General features: G+C 34.3%; 2 protein-coding genes across 2 annotated transcripts in view; both read left to right on the forward strand.

Moving 5' to 3' along the window:
- Positions 1-3: 3 nt before the first annotated feature.
- Positions 4-13,486, forward strand: LOC127844525 (protein IMPACT-B-like). Its single transcript, XM_052374797.1, has 10 exons — positions 4-144; positions 826-954; positions 3,545-3,597; positions 4,977-5,039; positions 5,295-5,383; positions 5,769-5,900; positions 6,300-6,394; positions 6,792-6,962; positions 7,937-8,071; positions 11,297-13,486. Exons 1-10 carry the CDS (start codon positions 115-117, stop codon positions 11,342-11,344), a joined length of 945 nt encoding a protein of 314 aa, XP_052230757.1. The 5' UTR covers positions 4-114; the 3' UTR covers positions 11,345-13,486.
- Positions 13,487-16,976: 3,490 nt separating this feature from the next.
- Positions 16,977-18,836, forward strand: part of LOC127845089 (uncharacterized) — a 5,105-nt gene continuing 3,245 nt past the window's right edge. The window contains exons 1-2 of the mRNA XM_052375776.1: positions 16,977-17,140; positions 17,410-17,559. Coding sequence (XP_052231736.1) covers positions 17,415-17,559 — 145 coding nt within the window. The 5' untranslated portion in view covers positions 16,977-17,140; positions 17,410-17,414. The remainder of the gene's footprint in view (positions 17,141-17,409; positions 17,560-18,836) is intronic.

An 18,836-nucleotide genomic window follows, 5' to 3' on the forward strand; every position in this document is an offset into this window, starting at 1 on the left:
TTATTGTATTTGAATCTTCTTTTGAAGAGTTGACGAAAGTCACGTGATATACAAAATGGCAGCGCCCAAAGTTTGACACATAAACATGGAAATATTTTCTGAAATTTCACTGAAATGTCTACAGAAGATAATGCAACACAACAGGTAAAAAATTGGTCATTATGTTATTTAAAAAATTAGATTCTTGATATAAATAGATCGTAGTTGTTCAAACACCAATAGGCAATAGTTGCAATAATTCAACTATCAGCTTAATAACCCCATGGGTTGCCAGAGCCGCCATAGCAAAAATTATCATAGGCTCTGGCAGTCCGTTTATATGGACTAAATAGGCAATAGCCCATAGCAATGTCTTGATGTATACATAAAGACATAGCTATGGGCTATTGGTGTTTTGTAATCTGTATGGATATACCTATTTGAGAGCAGTTTTTAGCTCGGATGTTTTGGGAGAAAACCTGAGGTATTGGCATAGCCAGCTCGTCGTGTCATCCCCTGTCCTCCGGCAGCGGCGTGCTAAAAACTTAACATTGGCTCTAAAATCAAAGTGCTTCCACCTACAGCTTTGAAACTTCATATGTAGCTGCACATTGAGGAGTTCTACACGCCACACCCATCAAAGGTCAAGATCACTGTGACCTAAAAAAAATAATAATCTTTTCTTCTGACAAGCTTTCATTTGTTCAAAACTGCACCGGCAGCCGAGCGTTGGCAACCGCTATGCGGTGCTCTTGTTATTGTTTTGTCTTGCATTAACAAGCAAATATGATTACTAAAGAATATTTTATAAAGTTATATTAACATACGCTTGTTTGCAATGTATAGAGAGATGAGATTGAGGCTCTGTCTTCCATCTACGGAGATGAATGGTGCGTTGTTGATGAGGAACATAAAATATACTGTATCACAGTGACTGATGGCCAAGAAAACTCTGTGTGGAAAGTGTGCTTCCAGGTAATAAAGCATGCAAGGTTTAAGTTCTAATTAGTTATGTGCAGATAGTGATGGATATACATGTATTTATCTAACGCATCACTTAATCATATCAATATAGCTCCCTTTTTTTGAACGGCTTGTGTTGAAATTTGGAACGAGAATAATTCAACATATATCTGATAATTCCTGAAAATTTTATTGAAATTGAAAAACAACAAAATATCAAACTTAACAAATTAAAACGTCACCTCAAAAGTCAAATTTGCAAGCTCATACAACGTTAAATAATAACAATGTGAAAAGTAAAAAGCATAAACTTACATGTCTTAATATTAAACTGACCGGCTTGCAACATGCCGATTGAGCCGTTTCGCTCATAAATATTTATACATACGAGCCATATTGTTTTTCATTAATTAATGTTATTTTTTTTCTTGTGTAAAAACTTACCTAGAATTTCAGAATTATAAAATTGAAATTAAATTGGAATAACATATATATCGCCTTTTACTACACTTGGTGATTTTTCTAACGCAACACTTTTAAAACTTACATATCTCAGTAATGAGTAAATATTTTTATTTAAAATTGCACATGTAATCATTTGACTACATGTGCAAGCTAACGATAAATTCATTCATCCGTGATGATCGGAGGCTTTAGCAAGTGAGAAAGGTAGCCTGTAAAATGCAAAGTGCGCTATTGCGCTCCTAAATTTTCATACAAGCTACAATGTATAATGTTTTGTAAATTAATTTTATGTTTTCCTTGTTTAAGAACCCACCTTAAATAATTTCAATTAAATAAAAATAGAATTAAAACCCTTTTCAACATTTCCACGTGCAAAAATATGGAACCACATCTACCCCACATGCTAAAGCGTCCAATCGCCACGGATGAAGGATTTTATCATGAGCTTGCATAGACTGTAGTCAAATGATCGTATGTAAAAAATTTAATCAATATATTTACTCGTTTCTGAGATATTCAAGTTTGAAAAGTGATGCGTTAGAAAAGTCCCCAAGTGTATATGCTCTGGTGCACAAAGTAAAGTATGGAATACCTGTACACATAAGTAGAACACAATTTATTTGTTGATATTATCTGTTTATTTCTTTAAAGCTGCTATTCATTTAGGACAATATAGACCAATATTAGTAAATTGCTTTTAAAGTAACTCTTTAAATGATGTAAATGATTTATTAGCCGGATTTTTTTCGAAAAAATCTCGGCTTATAGATTGATGTTGTCGGGCGGGCGGGGGGGGCGGGCGGGCGGGGTGGCGGCGTGCTCGAAAATGTTAAAGTTCTTATTTCATGGTATAACTTTGGTATGCTTGGACCTAGAGTCTTCAAACTTGACATGAAGGTTGGCCAGGATTAACAGATGACCACTGGTCATTTCAAGGTCATTCATTTGAAGGTCAAGGTCACTGTGACCTTCAATATAAAAAATGTTAAAGTTGTTATAACTTTGGTATGCTTGGACCTAGAGTCTTGAAACTTGACATGAAGGTTGGCCATAACTAGTTAGTAACCACTGGTCATTTCAAGGTCATTCATTTGAAGGTCAAGGTCACTGTGACCTTGAATGTAAAAATGTTAAAGTTCTTATTTCATGGTATAACTTTGGTATGCTTGGACCTAGAGTCTTCAAACTTGACATGAAGGTTGGCCAGGATTAACAGATGACCACTGGTCATTTCAAGGTCATTCATTTGAAGGTCAAGGTCACTGTGACCTTCAATATAAAAAATGTTAAAGTTGTTATAACTTTGGTATGCTTGGACCTAGAGTCTTGAAACTTGACATGAAGGTTGGCCATAACTAGTTAGTAACCACTGGTCATTTCAAGGTCATTCATTTGAAGGTCAAGGTCACTGTGACCTTGAATGTAAAAATGTTAAAGTTCTTATTTCATGGTATAACTTTGGTATGCTTGGACCTAGAGTCTTCAAACTTGACATGAAGGTTGGCCAGGATTAACAGATGACCACTGGTCATTTCAAGGTCATTCATTTGAAGGTGAAGGTCACTGTGACCTTCAATATAAAAATGTTAAAGTTGTTATAACTTTGGTATGCTTGGACCTAGAGTCTTGAAACTTGACATGAAGGTTGGCCAGAACTAGTAAGTAACCACTGGACATTTCAAGGTCATTCATTTGAAGGTCAAGGTCACTGTGACCTTGAATGTAAAAATGTTAAAGTTGTTATAACTTTGGTATGCTTGGACCTAGAGTCTTGAAACTTGACATGAAGGTTGGCCAGAACTAGTAAGTAACCACTGGACATTTCAAGGTCATTCATTTGAAGGTCAAGGTCACTGTGACCTTGAATGTAAAAATGTTAAAGTTCTTATTTCATGTTATAACTTTGGTATGCTTGTACCTAGAGTCTTCAAACTTGAAATAAAGATTGGCCAGTACTTACATTTCATTTTGACCTTTGAACAATATTTCAGTAATTTAAGTATTGCATTGACAAAAACACGAAAGGTACTTTCCTGTCATTTAAATCAAAAATCCGGCTTCAATGCGGTCATCTCCGACCGCGGAACTCTTGTTTTAGAACGAAATGATTATGTTGATTGAAAGTTTGTTTTTATAGGTGATTCTACCAGAGAATTATCCAAGCAATTCCCCTCCAGAATACCAATTAAAGTAAGTATCTTTAAACTAAGTACTGATACATTGAACTATAATTTTCATCATTCAAAAATTAAGAGAAGCACAAAGCTCTAATTACTTGCTAGAAGTACTGTGAACAAATACAGTGCTATATATCCTAATTCTTATAAGGGACCTTTTCAAGTTTTGATAAATTGAAAACATTCAGAAAAAAAGTTTCAGATTAAAAAAAATTTGTTTTAGTTATGATATTTGTGAGGAAATACCAATACTGATTATTTATCATGCTCTAAAATATCCATTATATGCATCTTTTGATGATTTAAAAACCTGAAAATTATAAAGCGTTGCAACGCGAAATGATTGAATAATTTGAAGAGTTATGTTGTTGTCGTTATATTTTGTGACACTACAAGGTTTGCTTATATAAAGTATAAAATACATCACTCATTGTATGAGCACGGAGTGGTCTAAGCATAAGACTTTTATTCCAGGGATCAGTGGTTGGAATACAGCTGAGGGTTACTTTTTATGCCACCGGATCGATAGATCAGGGGTATATTGTTTTTGGCCTGTCTGTCTGTCATTCTGTCATTCTGTCCCAAAACTTTAAGGTTACAGTAAAGTTTTGTAATAACTTTTGAAATATTGAACATAGCAACTTGATATTTGGCATGCATGTGTATCTCATGGAGCTTCACATTTTGAGTGGTGAAAGGTCAAGATCATCCTTCAAGGTCAAAGGTCAAAAATTTTAAACTTTAATATATTAAAGTTTTGCAATAACTTTTGAAATATTGAACATAGCAACTTGATATTTGGCATGCATGTGTATCTCATTGAGCTGCACATTTTGAGTTGTAAAAGGTCAAGGTCATCCTTCAAGGTCAAAGGTCGAAAATTTAAAACTTTAATATAATAAAGTTTTGCAATAACTTTTGAAATATTGAACATAGCAACTTGATATTTTCCATGCATGTGTATCTCATGGAGCTGCACATTTTGAGTGGTGAAAGGTCAAGGTCATCCGTCAAGGTCAAAGGTAAAAAAAGTGGTGCATTAGGGGGCATTGTGTTTCTGACAAACACATCTCTTGTTTTTCTTTCTTTAATTTTATTCTTGTTTTTTTTTACTGGAGCTTTTTAGATCCAATGTTTACCGGTACATTTGTCAACATAAAGCATTTAATGCCAAACTCCAATACATGCCCAAATCTGTGAAAAGGTCCCTTAAAAAATTAGGGATGCTACTTTATTTTAAATTCACGCTTCCTGTTGTGATACTACACTGTTACAGGTGTGAGGTGTTTATGATGATGGTGATCAGGATTTTGATGATGTGTGGAAATGTTTCATTTCAATATGGAACAAGTAACCACAGGTTTAATGATTGTATTTTATGCATTATTTTAGTGCCCCATGGTTGAGAGGAGAAGAAAAAAGAAATTTAGAAGCTGCTTTAGCCGATTTATACTGGTAGGTGATATATTTCCAGAGCTAATATACTGTTTTGTTTATAAATGTCTAATGAACATAGTATTATATGGGTTCAAAACTACAGTTATATGTTATGAGACCTATAACAAATTAAATGCAGAAATTATAAGGTCTATTTCTCTAATGACTTACACGTAGTTTGCTTTTGATTTGTTTTGATACACCATTCTTATGATAATGATTCATACATTTGCTGCAAATTCGATACAAATACTGGGATTGGTTTAATTTTAGTGAAAACATTGGACTATGCATTATCTACTTGTGGGTGGAAAAGATACGTGAGCTGTTGCAGAATAAGATATCAATAGGTCATGAATCAGGTACATCCTTTTTTGCTATAAATCTCATAGTCATTTTGGAAATTGTACAATGTAAGCATATGTTTTCAATGAATTTTAATTTATCATTTATGTTCAGAAATGGGTATTTTACTTTCTTCTTTATAGCCAAACAATCTCCTTTGAGATATTGATGAACTATATAAATCTTCTCTCTTACAGCCTGAGGATTTTAAATTTTAATCAATAGAATGTATTTTTAATCATGTAAGGCTGATGTTATGTTATCTTTATGATTGGTTTAGCACTTTTCATGTAAAAACCAATATAAAGAGCATAAATTCTACTCCACGCAACCGTATATTGTACTATATGGAAGTATATATTGTATTTAACAATAGTTTTTGTGTCTAATTTTGTGCCAAAGGTATGAACGAAGGTTCTACTAGACAGGTTACCATGACTACAGAGATTGATCATGGAGACGATGGTTTTGACATTGCATTTGTGGAAGTTACCTCGGAAACTCACAGCATCACACTAGAAGAGACTAATAGTGGTGAGTAAGGCAAGGATGGAAATATACTCCTAAACTCACTCTTGAAGTTCAAAGGTTTTAAAGCAAGGATTAAGTCTGAATATCAGAGTGAAAAAGAAAGAATACATTGTGGAACTGTGTTGTCATACAAGAGTTTGTGTTCAATATTTATTTTTATGATACAGAATCACCATATCCAGCAGTGTGAAAGAAATGTAATCCATACAAATTGTAACAATAGTAAACTGATAGTGTATGTTTATTTTGCCAGATCTCAAGACTGATGCTTTCAAAACAATCATGCCCATATTAGTACTTGGCCAGCTTATCTGAACCGTTTTAACATGGTAGAAACTATCATAGGCTCAAGTAATCCTATGGTTATCCTATGATTGTTGTATGTAAATATTTTGTGTTCAGACTGGGAGTGCCCGGCCATCCATCATGGGGAGTGTTTCTCAGACAGACGCAGCACTTTCCAGCCACACCTCGCGTCAGTCTTCCACAAATCTCAGGTCGACTGATCTGGTATTCTTTGCTGAAAATTTAGAACTTGTTGTTGTTTTAATTTATATATTCAAAAGTGATGCCTGATTTTTGTCTATTTATTCACAGACCTCATTGTTGTCAACCCATTCTTTGGTTTAAGGATGAAGCATGGACCTAAACTCAAGAAACCATACTTCATAGTTTGAAGATATACAGGCTTGAAATGTTGCCCATGTCATAAACGAATTGTTCTTCGTTAGGGATAATTTAATTGAAAGGTGTAAAAGCAATTAAAGACCCAACATTTAAATACTTTTAGAACATGACACATGACATTTTTATTATTTATTTTATGACTTTAGTCTTAGATTTTGTTAGTGAAAACAGGCCATAGACATTTTGGTGTCACTTTTATGTCCGTAGATTAAAAAAGTCTTGACCAGCTTGCTGGAGAACAAGAAGATAGCCAACGCGACCCACAATATATTTGCGTACCGTATCATGCAGCAGCAAGGTTCCCACAGTATAGTGCTACAGGGCTGTGAGGATGATGGGGAGACACATGCTGGCTCCCGGATGCTCCATCTGCTGCAGGTAACCAGGCTTTTGACCATGATTTTACGAAATGGTCTCGCCTTTCATTTAACTGAAACATGTATCAACAAAACTGAGAAAGGGGAAGACTTTGTCCACTGTAAACTTGAAATTTTCTTGGCGCAAGTCACAGCTGCTACGAAAAAAGTCTGGTATGAAACATTTATGATAGAATCTAAAATGAGTTGTCATTTTATAACATTTTTTTAATGAATATTCTCAGGAATGTTGTTAACAAGCCTTGGCAACTTTTAATTGATATGAGATGGCAACTGATTGTCAGACCTATTTATCTCTTTCTCTAAACAAAAAAGACAAACTCTCTTTTCGTCTACTGTTTATGCTTTTCTAAATAATGTTGATGATTGAATGACATGATGTGATGTTATATTGACAATATTATTTCCTAAAAATTATTTAGTTGAATTTGACAATTAAAGAATATGTTGCCAATATAAAGCTCCAAATCATATATTGTATGTGTTTTAGCGAAAACCTCCTTAATGTTTGTATTACATATAAACATGACATTGCCATTGAATAATGATGCAAAATGTATGTTTAAACTACAAAATGTTAGTGGTGAATTTATTTTATTTTACATTTAATTGAATGTGATATTTCTTGTTTTGCATTTTCATTTTATTCAAGATAAATTAATTTTACTAGAATAAATTTTCAAACCATCTTGTTTATTTGTTTTAAATCAAATGCTGTTGACAATAGGCGAATGTTGGATGATTTGAGCAGTATATATTATCGCAAAAATACATGGAGTAAATCACAGTCTGTTCAGATTGTATGCTGTTTGCTGCTCATCAGTATCTAAGTTGTGGAAATAAAGCCTTAAAAACTTGAATATAGTAAGAAAAACTTTTAATTTAATTTAACTTTCTTAGAGACTTAAAAATGCATTAAAATACGTATCTAAGTGGTTAAGGGATAACTAGCAGAGCTTGGTTTTTCTTGTGTAGATACTTGATGCTCAGAATGTGATGGTGGTGGTGTCAAGGTGGTATGGAGGGATCCACCTTGGTCCAGACAGATTCAAACACATAAACAATTGCACACGCACAATACTGGAAACATGTGGATACATTAAAGACAAGGTTAGTATTGGCAGTTTTGAGTTAGCTCAACTTTTTTTGGAAGAAAAGGCAGCGTAATCTTTATGCCCTTTTGTCAGTGACCAAGTTAGGTTAAAGTTTTTGGTAAGCTAGTTTATCAGTAATGACTTAAGGAATTGCATTTAAAATGTCAACATTTTAGGGATAGCTAGAGGAACTTCATTGGACCTTATATTATATTTTAGTATTCATATTATATTCTAGTATTCCCCATACTAAAAGTACCCCATAGGTCAAGTTGGTAAGTCTAGTGTCAAATGTCACAAACAGATGCCATTTTACACTTAAACATTTTCATATGCATCATATAGGCAGGTTAACAATTTTCAGTAAGGTAGTTTCTCAGGAATTTCTTGAGGGCTTCAAATCAAACCAAACATATTTATTCTCCATATTTAAATGACTCCATTTCCAAGTTTGGTAACTCTTGTTTGAAATGTAACTCAAACACAAATTGAGCAGTTGTATGGAAACTAGACACATGAATACCTTATGTCCTGATTTTGCATGGGATTAGCCATGGGGTGCATGAATTCAAGGTCAAATAAATGGATCATTGATTGTAAAGAATTGTTTGAACTCAAATATGTGAGCAGTTGTAATGCAACTTGATACATAGATTGATTATGCTCAGGGATTGCACATGGGGTGGGTATGATCAAGGTCAAGGTCACTGTTTTTAAATATAGAATGATGGTTTGGGCTTAAGATCTCAAACATCTTTTTTTTGCATATCCAGTCAGGGTAGCCGTTAGTCGACAGCAAAGAATTGTTTCTGCTAAAAATAAAGGCTTATGGGTCTAAAATACTAAATTTCTTCATAGCTACAATAATTTATCTATAACTCTAACAGTTTTGTTTAGAAAAGAAAGCCAGCATGTCAGACAAGAACAAGAAAGATATAGGCGCTGTCTGTTTGGCAGCTCTTGTTTTTTTTTTATAAACAGTGGTTTTGATTATCATTTTTGTTAACTTTATCACTTTTTAATATACTTGTTTTACTGTAATTTATAACTGGAACATTAAAAATAGGTACATGCTTGCTAATTTCTTCAATACTTTGAATGAACATCAGCTTTTTGGTCTCATTTGGTGAGTCCTTTTAACCTATAAGGAGTTGTGTAAATTCCTTAAAACTACCCCCCTGGTCAAAAGTGCTTTTAAGCTATAATGAGTCGTGAACATTTACCAGTATGTTTAGAAATACATGTAATCATACCTCTTAAGCATTGTATTTGATATTTGCATGAAAATATGGTATGTTTATAGGTCATTTTACAACGCTTATTATCTGAAATTTACGTAATTGTTAATAAGTCACTGATTTCCTTGAAATGAAATGTAATAGTCAAATCGGATTTTTGAGAACCTAGAAATGAAGAGTACAATGAGGCAATATTTCAACGATGCAACATATAAAGGTATATCTTTAATTTAAGAGGGTTTTTCACCTTGTCAAATTTGGGAATCTTGTCTAATTTGCATAAATCCAAGATGGCCGCCAGACGCAAAGGTCAATTTTCCGCATCTACATTTATCAAATAGTATAGCTTGTATGGTGTCTTTTTTAGGGTTTTTAGGTATGCTAAATCCATTTCTGATATAATTTTTTGTTACAGTGTATCAAAATGAAGAAATCAGTTCAACATAGCGATTTTGACCCATATATTTGACCTTGAAGGATGACCTTGACCTTTCACCACTTAAAATGTGCAGCTCCATCGCAAATGTTAAAGTTTGTCGCAAACAAACAAAGCAACAATCCAACACACCAACAAACAAACAGACAGAACAGAAACATTAAGTCCCCCACTGTAGTGGTGGTGGACATAAAATATACCAAATCCTCACATGTAGCACTAATTTGCTATGGTAAGCTTAAGCGATATTTGTGTGCTTTTACAACATTATGCACAATATATATCAGTAGTATGTCATATTAACTACTTCTGGCTATATAAATTAACTTAGCACTTGTTTTGGTCACTTGCATTATTACGGTTGTAAGTGAGCTAAAAGCTATTCTTTTTTTGAAAGTACTACTATCTGATGGGATGTTTATGCAAGATTATCAATAATGGTGCACATGTAGGTATAATACATAACACATGTAATTGCTGAAATATTTATTACTTTTATTTCTTTTTTATGCCCCCTTTCGAAGAAAAGGGGGGTATATACATGTAGTTTTCGCACTGTCAGTCAGTCTGTCTGTCAGTCTGTCACACTTTTCGTGTCCGCTCTCTTATTCAAATAGTTTTCATCCGATCTTTACGAAACTTGGTCAGAAGTTGTATCGAGACAATATCTAGGTCAAGTTCGAATATGGGTCATGCCGGGTCAAAAACTAGGTCACGGGGTCGAAAAAACAAATCCAAGGGAAGTCATAAGCTTTTAATGGACATAATTATCTGACCTGCCAAATTATATATTTTTGCTTAATAAATCAAAGCGGCGCAGTAGGCGGCATTGTGTTTCTGACAAACACATCGTGGTAAAAGGTCAAGGTCATCTTTCAAGGTCTAAGGTCAAAAATACAAATCCAAGGCAAGTAATAAGCTTTACAGGGAGATAATTATTCAATATTGAACATAGCAAATTGATATTTGGCATGCATGTGTATCTCATGGAGCTGCACATTTTGAGTGGTGAATCTACAGTCACGGTAGTGGCTTTTAATTATTTGCTACTAAAAATAGACATTTGTTACAGACAATTATTTTCAAGGGAAGTAATTTATGTAATCATAAATCTCAGATTATATATTTCCTTTCCAAGAATTTAAGTTCTTTTTGCAGTTACTGTACAGATTTTTTATTTTGATTATTTATAACTCAAATGATTGATTTGTCAAAGTTTTTTTTTTAATGATATCATTATCATTTCTTTCCTGTACTAATATGTGAATGGTAGGGTTCATTACATACCTGTGGACTTATGGTCATAGATACATGATGAACTCTGGCTATGATCTCTTTGATAAACCACAGGCCTTGGTTGTCAGTGATGTTTGACTTGCTCATTTTTGACAGTCTACAGACCCCCACCCACCCCCCCCCCCCCGGTTGGATTGGACAAAATGCAAGGGAAGTAATAAGCTTTACAGGGAGATGATTTCTATACCTGCCAAACGATAAATAGAAATGTTATTTCAAAACGAACACATCTCTTGTTAATTCACTTAAAATGCTTGTCTGTTCTTTTTAGGAGGACAAAAAGGGACCCAAAAGTGTGCATGAAAAGAAAAAACGATGATTAGAGGGGTGCTTTTGTGATAGTAATTTCGTAAGAAAATGAAGATCAGTTTTATGGGAAATCGGTTGTCTGGACTGATAAAAATAAGTAAATGTTTGAGCCGTATTCTTGGTGGCAGGACTATAATATATACACTTTAAATTTGTGTATAATCAGGGATTTGTGTACATGTATTTACGTAATGGTTCTGGGGAATTGGCGATGGAATGTTGTATTTTATGTATTCTAATGGTTTGTAGTTAATGAATGCATGAGCTTGTTTTTACGGAATATTTTTATTGTTTTACATATGAAAACACCCCCAACGGAATGGTCTGTTCCTTCGTCCATAAGTACATCCCGAAAATTGTGTTTTCAATTTTACCACTTTAACCACTTGTGGTTGTGTCTCAAACTTTCACTGTTGAATGACCTTAATATTTAGATGTAAGAGAAAAAGTAATTTTTGGTTTCCAAAGTTTTGACAGAATTATTTATCTGTTTTCCGATGTAGAACATATACATGTAGTCTTAAAATATCGTGTTTTCAACTCTTCTTTAACGTTTTATTGGATCTCACTCAAACGTTCACAGTTGATTGACCTCACATTGTGGATGACTGCAAATAGTTTTGGTTTTGAAGAGTTTTGGAACAAGTTTGTCTCTCAGTCCGTTTCCATCGACATTTGAAGAGTATCACACGATATTGCCGTTAACTTCAACCAAAGATCTATAAATACACGTGTTTCTTTATAGATCTTTTCTTCAGCCTGGATCTCGCTAAAACGGTTACAGGTGAATGGCCTTAATGTGTCGCCGGTAATTATGAAATGAATGTTGGCTTCGGCGATTTTTGAAAGAAGTTTGGCGTTTTTCCCCAATGATAGGTGGATTTTGCTCTTAAATCATGACGGAATGATGTATGTGTACACGATAATTAATAAAGTAATTTTTGGTGTGGCCAGCTTAAGTTGAAATATGGTCCTTTGCCTGTTTGTTTGTGTTTTTTTTTCACTTGAAGATGTACGCACAGTTTGGTGTGCTGAACACTTTTTTCCGCTAAGAAGTTTTTGTTAGAACTGAAAAAGTAAATTACCTTTATGTGTAGTGGAGTTTAGACTGCAATCTGTTTTGCCGGAGCAATGGTCCTTGTCTTTTTGTTTACTGTAAAAAACTATGTCGTGGATTTGTCTGTGTGAAAAATATGTATTGTGGGGGCAGAAGTGTCTGTGACACCGTTATGGATAAAATTACGTTGCTTTCAATGTAAACTTGCTTTTAGATCGCATTATGGATTTAGGATGGACATATTTAATATGTGTGATGTGGGTACAATTTATTTATCTGTGATATAACATATGAGCCATGCTCTGTGAAAATGGGGTTTAATGCATGTGCGGAAAGTGTCGGGTCGGCCCAGATAAGCCTGTGCAGTCCGCAAAGGCTAATTAGGGACGACACTTTCCACTTTTATGATATTTTTCGTTTGAAGAAAGTCTCTTAGCAAAAATCTAGTGTAGGCGGACAGTGTTGTCCCTGATTAGCCCGTGCGGAATGCACAGGCTAACCTGGGACGATACTATGCACATGCATTTAACCCCCTTTTCACATAGCACGGCTCATATTTATGTATGCTTGCTTAGTACATGTATAAAATGTACTGAAGCCTTTTAAATGTGTGTATATTTGTTTTTGCCCTTGGAATTGTCGACTGAATAAGCTCAAATTAAATATGTTGTAAACATTTTAAACACATTGAACGTATATACACATTAATGCTATAATTTAGTAAGATGATTAAGTCGCTGTTTGGCGTTGTTGAAAATTAACAGAAATTAAATTGTGAGTATTTAATTAATGAACATATCTGGTTCGTGTAATATAATGACGAAATTTGTATAAAATTTTCCACTGACTCATTGAAATGATATCAGGGTAGTCTAAAAAATGAGAAGTTCGACCCAAATTTAGTGCATTTTTTGATGGGCTAAATTGAAATATTGCCCATATAAAAACTAATCTCATATTTGCAAAGGGTCTAATCGTTTTGATACATAACAGCTCTGGCATAGTTATAAAAAATACTGACTTAACTGCTTTAATTTATGCTTTGTGTTCTATCTCTATTGTTTAAGCTGTAAATAAACGTGTTTAAACCTACAACACAGTGTCTAGATTTGAAGTTAATTCTATTTTATGAATTATTCAAAACGTATAAACAAAAACTAGCATTTTTTAAAAGGGCCTTTTGACAGACTTTGGCATTGAAGTTTGTCATTAAATGCTTTATATTGATAAAAATCAGCATTGGACCTAAAAAGCTCCAGTAAAAAAAACAAGAATAAAATTAAAGAAAGAAAAGTAACCCTCAACTGGGCTCGAATGACTAACCTTTGGAGTAAAAGACTATCGCTTAGACCACTCGGCCATCCATGCTCATACAGTGAGTGATGTATTTTATACTTTATATAAGCAATCCTCTTAGTATTACAAAACATAACGACAACATCAGAACTCTCCACATTATTAAATCGTTTCGCGTTGCCACGCGTTATCATTTTCAGGTTTTTAAATCGCCTAATAAGATGCATATAATGGATATCTTAGAGCATAGTAAATGTTCAGTATTACTATTTCCTCCCAAATATCATAACTAGAACGAAAACTTACGAATCTGAAACATTTTTGTTTATTTTGTCAATTTACCAAAACGTGAAAAGGACCCTTTAAATAAATTTACACATTATGGTTGCTGATTTCTGCCATATCGTTCTGACGTGTTTGCGAGTGTGAAGAAGGTTACCAATACGCCAATTTAATGAACGATAAATATACCCGCCATAACGAAAAAAAAATGCGCGCGTGTGCGTCAATTGTCAATCTTTACGCAGAGTTGTCGTTCCATGCTCTCGTATACATGCTAGTCCCATCAAATATCTGCACGGGGACTGTACAAGTGTGACAGTTGTCGACCTGAAAGTCGCAAACACGCCGGAACGACAAATATACCCATCACAGACAAATGTAATAGCAACAAGTATCATAATAGTCGCATCGGTGCCTTTTTGGCGTGGTTTTTGTCGCTTCTAAATTCTAGTTGGAGTGTTGGTCGGGTTGGAGATAGCCAAGACGACAAATATACCGACAGAACGACAAAAAGTGCTACTAATGTCAAAGTGTCGTATTGTAGCCCTCTGGTCGTTCTGACGGGTATATTTGTCTTTCCAAAGATCTAACAATTAACAAAGATTGGAAGCACCAATGCAAGACTTCAAAAGAGCTCGTTTTATTTCTCGGGCCCTCTGGCGTTATCACGCGCTTTGGCAATGTCGTAGTCAGGGTGCAGAATCAACGGTTTTTCAATGGTTTTCACACTGGCTGGACAGGATGTAAACACACATTTAAGGACTTTATTTTTGCAAATATCTCAAGTTTTTTAAATTAATTTGCAAAAATCTTCAGTGCATAAAAGGCAGTTTTTCTTGCAGTTTGTGCCGATATCATAAGGTATAAGAATAAATCCTTGAATACGTCTGAAATCGGTGACAAAATTTCACTTTGCGTGTAACATAACCGTATAAATGAATGCAGTGCATATACACGGTGCCTAATCAATACGGTTAATACCCGAAACCTTTGTGCGTTTCCAGCTAATACGCGAAACGGCTCCGGATCATATAAGAAAATTATCACTGCTTTTAGGTTAGTGTGTTCTTTTATGTTCAATACTCTCTTCTTTAAGTTAACATTTTTCACCAAACCAATATTCCACGGAACAACTAAGGCATTCGTTTAGTAAAAATTGTATTCTTGTGCTTAGTAACAAAAACGTCAATTTGCAGTGGGAACCTACATTGCCCATCAGTTTATTCACCAAACCTATGGAAACGGAAGTAAAATACAAAATTGGTCCATATCAACAATGAAATTCAAACTTCTGAGCTAGTTTTCTGACGAAAAAAGGCAGCATAATTCTTGTGAAATCATTGCCATGATAAGTGACAGTTTAGTTTGTAGAAAAACAAGTATTTTATATTTCGATTGCTGGCACCGTATAATGCATGAAGTAAGCATCGGATAATAGTGAGACTTAGGAACTAAGGTATAGTACATTTAAACAATATATTGGATTCTGTTGATATGGTAAACATGTAAAGTATTTCTTGATTTTAGATTGTTACATGAATGGGTCTGTCATTTCTCGTCCTATAGCACCTGAACGCTATTAAATGCATGATAATGTCTTGACTGAACACTGAATAAGGTTATTAAAATTAGGCATTACATATTACACATTGTATTGATTCTTACAAAATTAGAAATTAGTAATTAGAACATGAAATAATGTAATAAACGCATCGACAACTGTTTTGCCATATAGTGTTACACAAATGTTTAATGTTATCGTCGTATTAAACAATAGGCATATTTTTCAGAATGGGAGTTTGGAACGAGAACCTGTTTGCTAATTAACGGTGTAATTGTTCTGCTCCATTTTTTTTAAATTTGTTTTGTTTATCTCGGCGAACCCCTTCACGCTGCTTCACTTCTACATGCCCGGGGCCGTCTACTTCGTCTACGTCCTGTTCTCAGTGGTCTTCCAAAAGCGTTGGGGCGACTTCCTCTATCGTGTGTTAGACTGGAACCAGATCTTCAGAACACTCGGCATCAGCGGCCTTGTCTTGGTTGTTCTCCCGCCGCTCGTTCACCTTTTCGTGTACGCCATCATCGCCTTGCGGGTCAGAATTGGCGATCAAGTGCGCATATCGACGGTGGAGGAACAAAAAGAAGGTGCGTCCATCGAGCACACAAGTAGATGTGGTGCGAGAGCCTAAACGTAGGAAACACAAGAATCGAATGAGATAAAATCGATTTGAGAGTAGTAAATTTTGATGAAACTGTTGATGAAGATATTGACTATAGAAAATCATTTGATCAAACTGGAAGTCAATCTGGTGGACCAAGCATGGGTGATTCGAAAAACAACGCGGAATAACAAGGACATACGGATCATAGAGATAGACGTACAGTGTCCGCGTCTAACCTGTCCGATTCACAAACAGAAGTTTCTGTGGTTTAAAGCGTTTGATACTGGACAGCAGAAAACAAAAATAAAAAAACTATTTTTAATATGTTGTAATTGTTTCAGCAGTTTCTACATACATATGTATTTTAAACGCCAGGTAGAAATTATAATTATATTAAATTATCAAAAATTTCGATGTAAATATTAGTGTTTTACAACGTTACCTCATTGAAGAGTTGCACTTGTTTGAATAAACACTTCAGTTGTCTTCTTGCTCTTATGTGTATGTATAATGACTAGCTAAGTGCATGCTGGTGCATGTTATTAGTTAAACGAGTCTTTATGTGCGTTTTTCATAATTTGATATTTCTTTAATGAAACGTGTACATTCTTACCACATGTTCATGCACATTTAGCGAAAGGGTTTAATTATGCATGAATCTTGTTTTATGAAATTAAAGGTGACATCCATCTGAATTTAAAATATATGAGATCGTTGTGTGCTTCTTGTATACTAAAAAAAGAAAATGAATTTCTAATTTATTCATAATTTTAAAACCAATACCGACATGTTTACATTACCGTGTTTATGTACACCAGTCAACGCAGCTGAAATGGAATTATAGGATCGATTATCCTTTAAAGAAATTGATCGTCTATTGAAAGAGAACGAGCTTTTATTTGATCAATTGTTGACAACGTACAATGACGCATTAATAAAGCGATTATCGCGAATCTATTTTTATACAATATTTTGGATATTTGGATCAAACTTTTTCAGACCATATAAGGTAGTATATTTTATAATCACTAATAATAATTTTCAAAAAATACAAATAAATCTTTAACAATTGTGTCACAAAGTAAGGTGGTTTATTTCTGGTTAAGCAAGTACAATGTATAGTAAATCATGTTTATCAGTATCCATAAATAAAGGATATACACAGGTATTACTTCAAGAGAACCTTATATAACAGACACGTGACAAATCGCTTGTAAATACATGTATTTTTATTCAATATTATTTTATAGCCTGTTAGTATGATGTGGACATGTTTAGGTGATATGGGAAAGGGAACCGGAAGTGGCCACGGGGCCGGCAGAGGAGCCGGTGGCTATAAAGGGAAGTCAGAAAGGTTCTTTATACCCGCAATGCCAATGCCCGCCGCGATCATATGCTGTATTCTGAACTTCCTGATCCCCGGCTTAGGTAAGGTTGCTTCAGGACCTAGATTTTACAAACCTTTTTGAGTGTATTGTTAATAGTGTGATTTACTTAATTACAAGACTCGTTTTAAATATTATACTCAAAACGCTTTGCATTGTCCGTCCCAATGCTGTGTCTGCTGCAATTGTGATAATTTAAATAGTGTTTAATTATGTTTTCCTTTATTCTATATTACTTGCTGACGGTTACAAGAATGACTATCCTAATAAGGTTTTTTAGTTTCATGCATTTAAACGTAGAACAAAATCGACTTACACTTATTATACATTCCAACGCAATTGCTTGTCATTAACAAATCGCTCATTCAAATAAATAGCAAGTTACTACTGTAAACATCCGAACCGAAAGCTGTAAGTTTTACGAGATTCTTTAAGACTGTTTCTTTCTTCTTAACACTTAAAAGCCAATGGGTGAGTTGGAGATTAAGTATGTCAATTGGGAGGTTTCTTATTTAAAGTAAAGAAAGGGCGAACAAGGTTCCAATATTATTGCAAAAAAATGAGTATAAGGTTAAAATATTATTGCATAAATATTGAGTATTTAGGTATACTACACATTCTAAACTAAACTAGCATGTTTTTATTAAGGTTTGATTAAGGTGTATTTATTTAATTGTGTCGCGAAGTTAACGTAGAAATTCGGTGAATGCCCTTCATATTTTAACATTCTTGAGGTAACAATCGGTGGCTCTGTTAAGTGATTATTACATGAATACAGGCGCCGACCGCTGTAATTGTGATTACTTGAATGTTCTAATTGAAACCAAAAGTCACTCGGTCTCGTAATAATCAACTTTGCCAATTCAGTTTGTCCCTTCGCAAACTGAACATAATGATAACAGAAACAAAGAGGTTGTTTAAATTCGAGTAAAAGATCACACGTTATTTTGCTATTACATATAAGCTATTTATCCCCACTGTGAAGAAAACGTTTAGTATATTTTTATGAAAAAACAACAACACGCTAATCTATGTACCAGTTTTCCCAACAAATTTGTATTTTGTTGATACGACTCTACTAGACAAAAATGCGCAAAAAACTTGAACATTAACACATAAACAATTTACACAAATCAACGTTGTGCCCAACACACATATTCGGTCATGGCTTAAAGAGCATGAGGTTATTGTTTTGTAACATCTAATCCGACATTTACTTGTGTATTATTGATTTGTTACATCTCTTTCGACATTGACTATTGTTTTGTTACATCTAATCCGGCTTAACTTTTATTGTTCAAATATAATCAGACATTGACT

The sequence above is a fragment of the Dreissena polymorpha genome, chromosome 9, assembly GCF_020536995.1.
Source record: "Dreissena polymorpha isolate Duluth1 chromosome 9, UMN_Dpol_1.0, whole genome shotgun sequence".
Lineage (NCBI taxonomy): Eukaryota > Metazoa > Mollusca > Bivalvia > Myida > Dreissenidae > Dreissena > Dreissena polymorpha.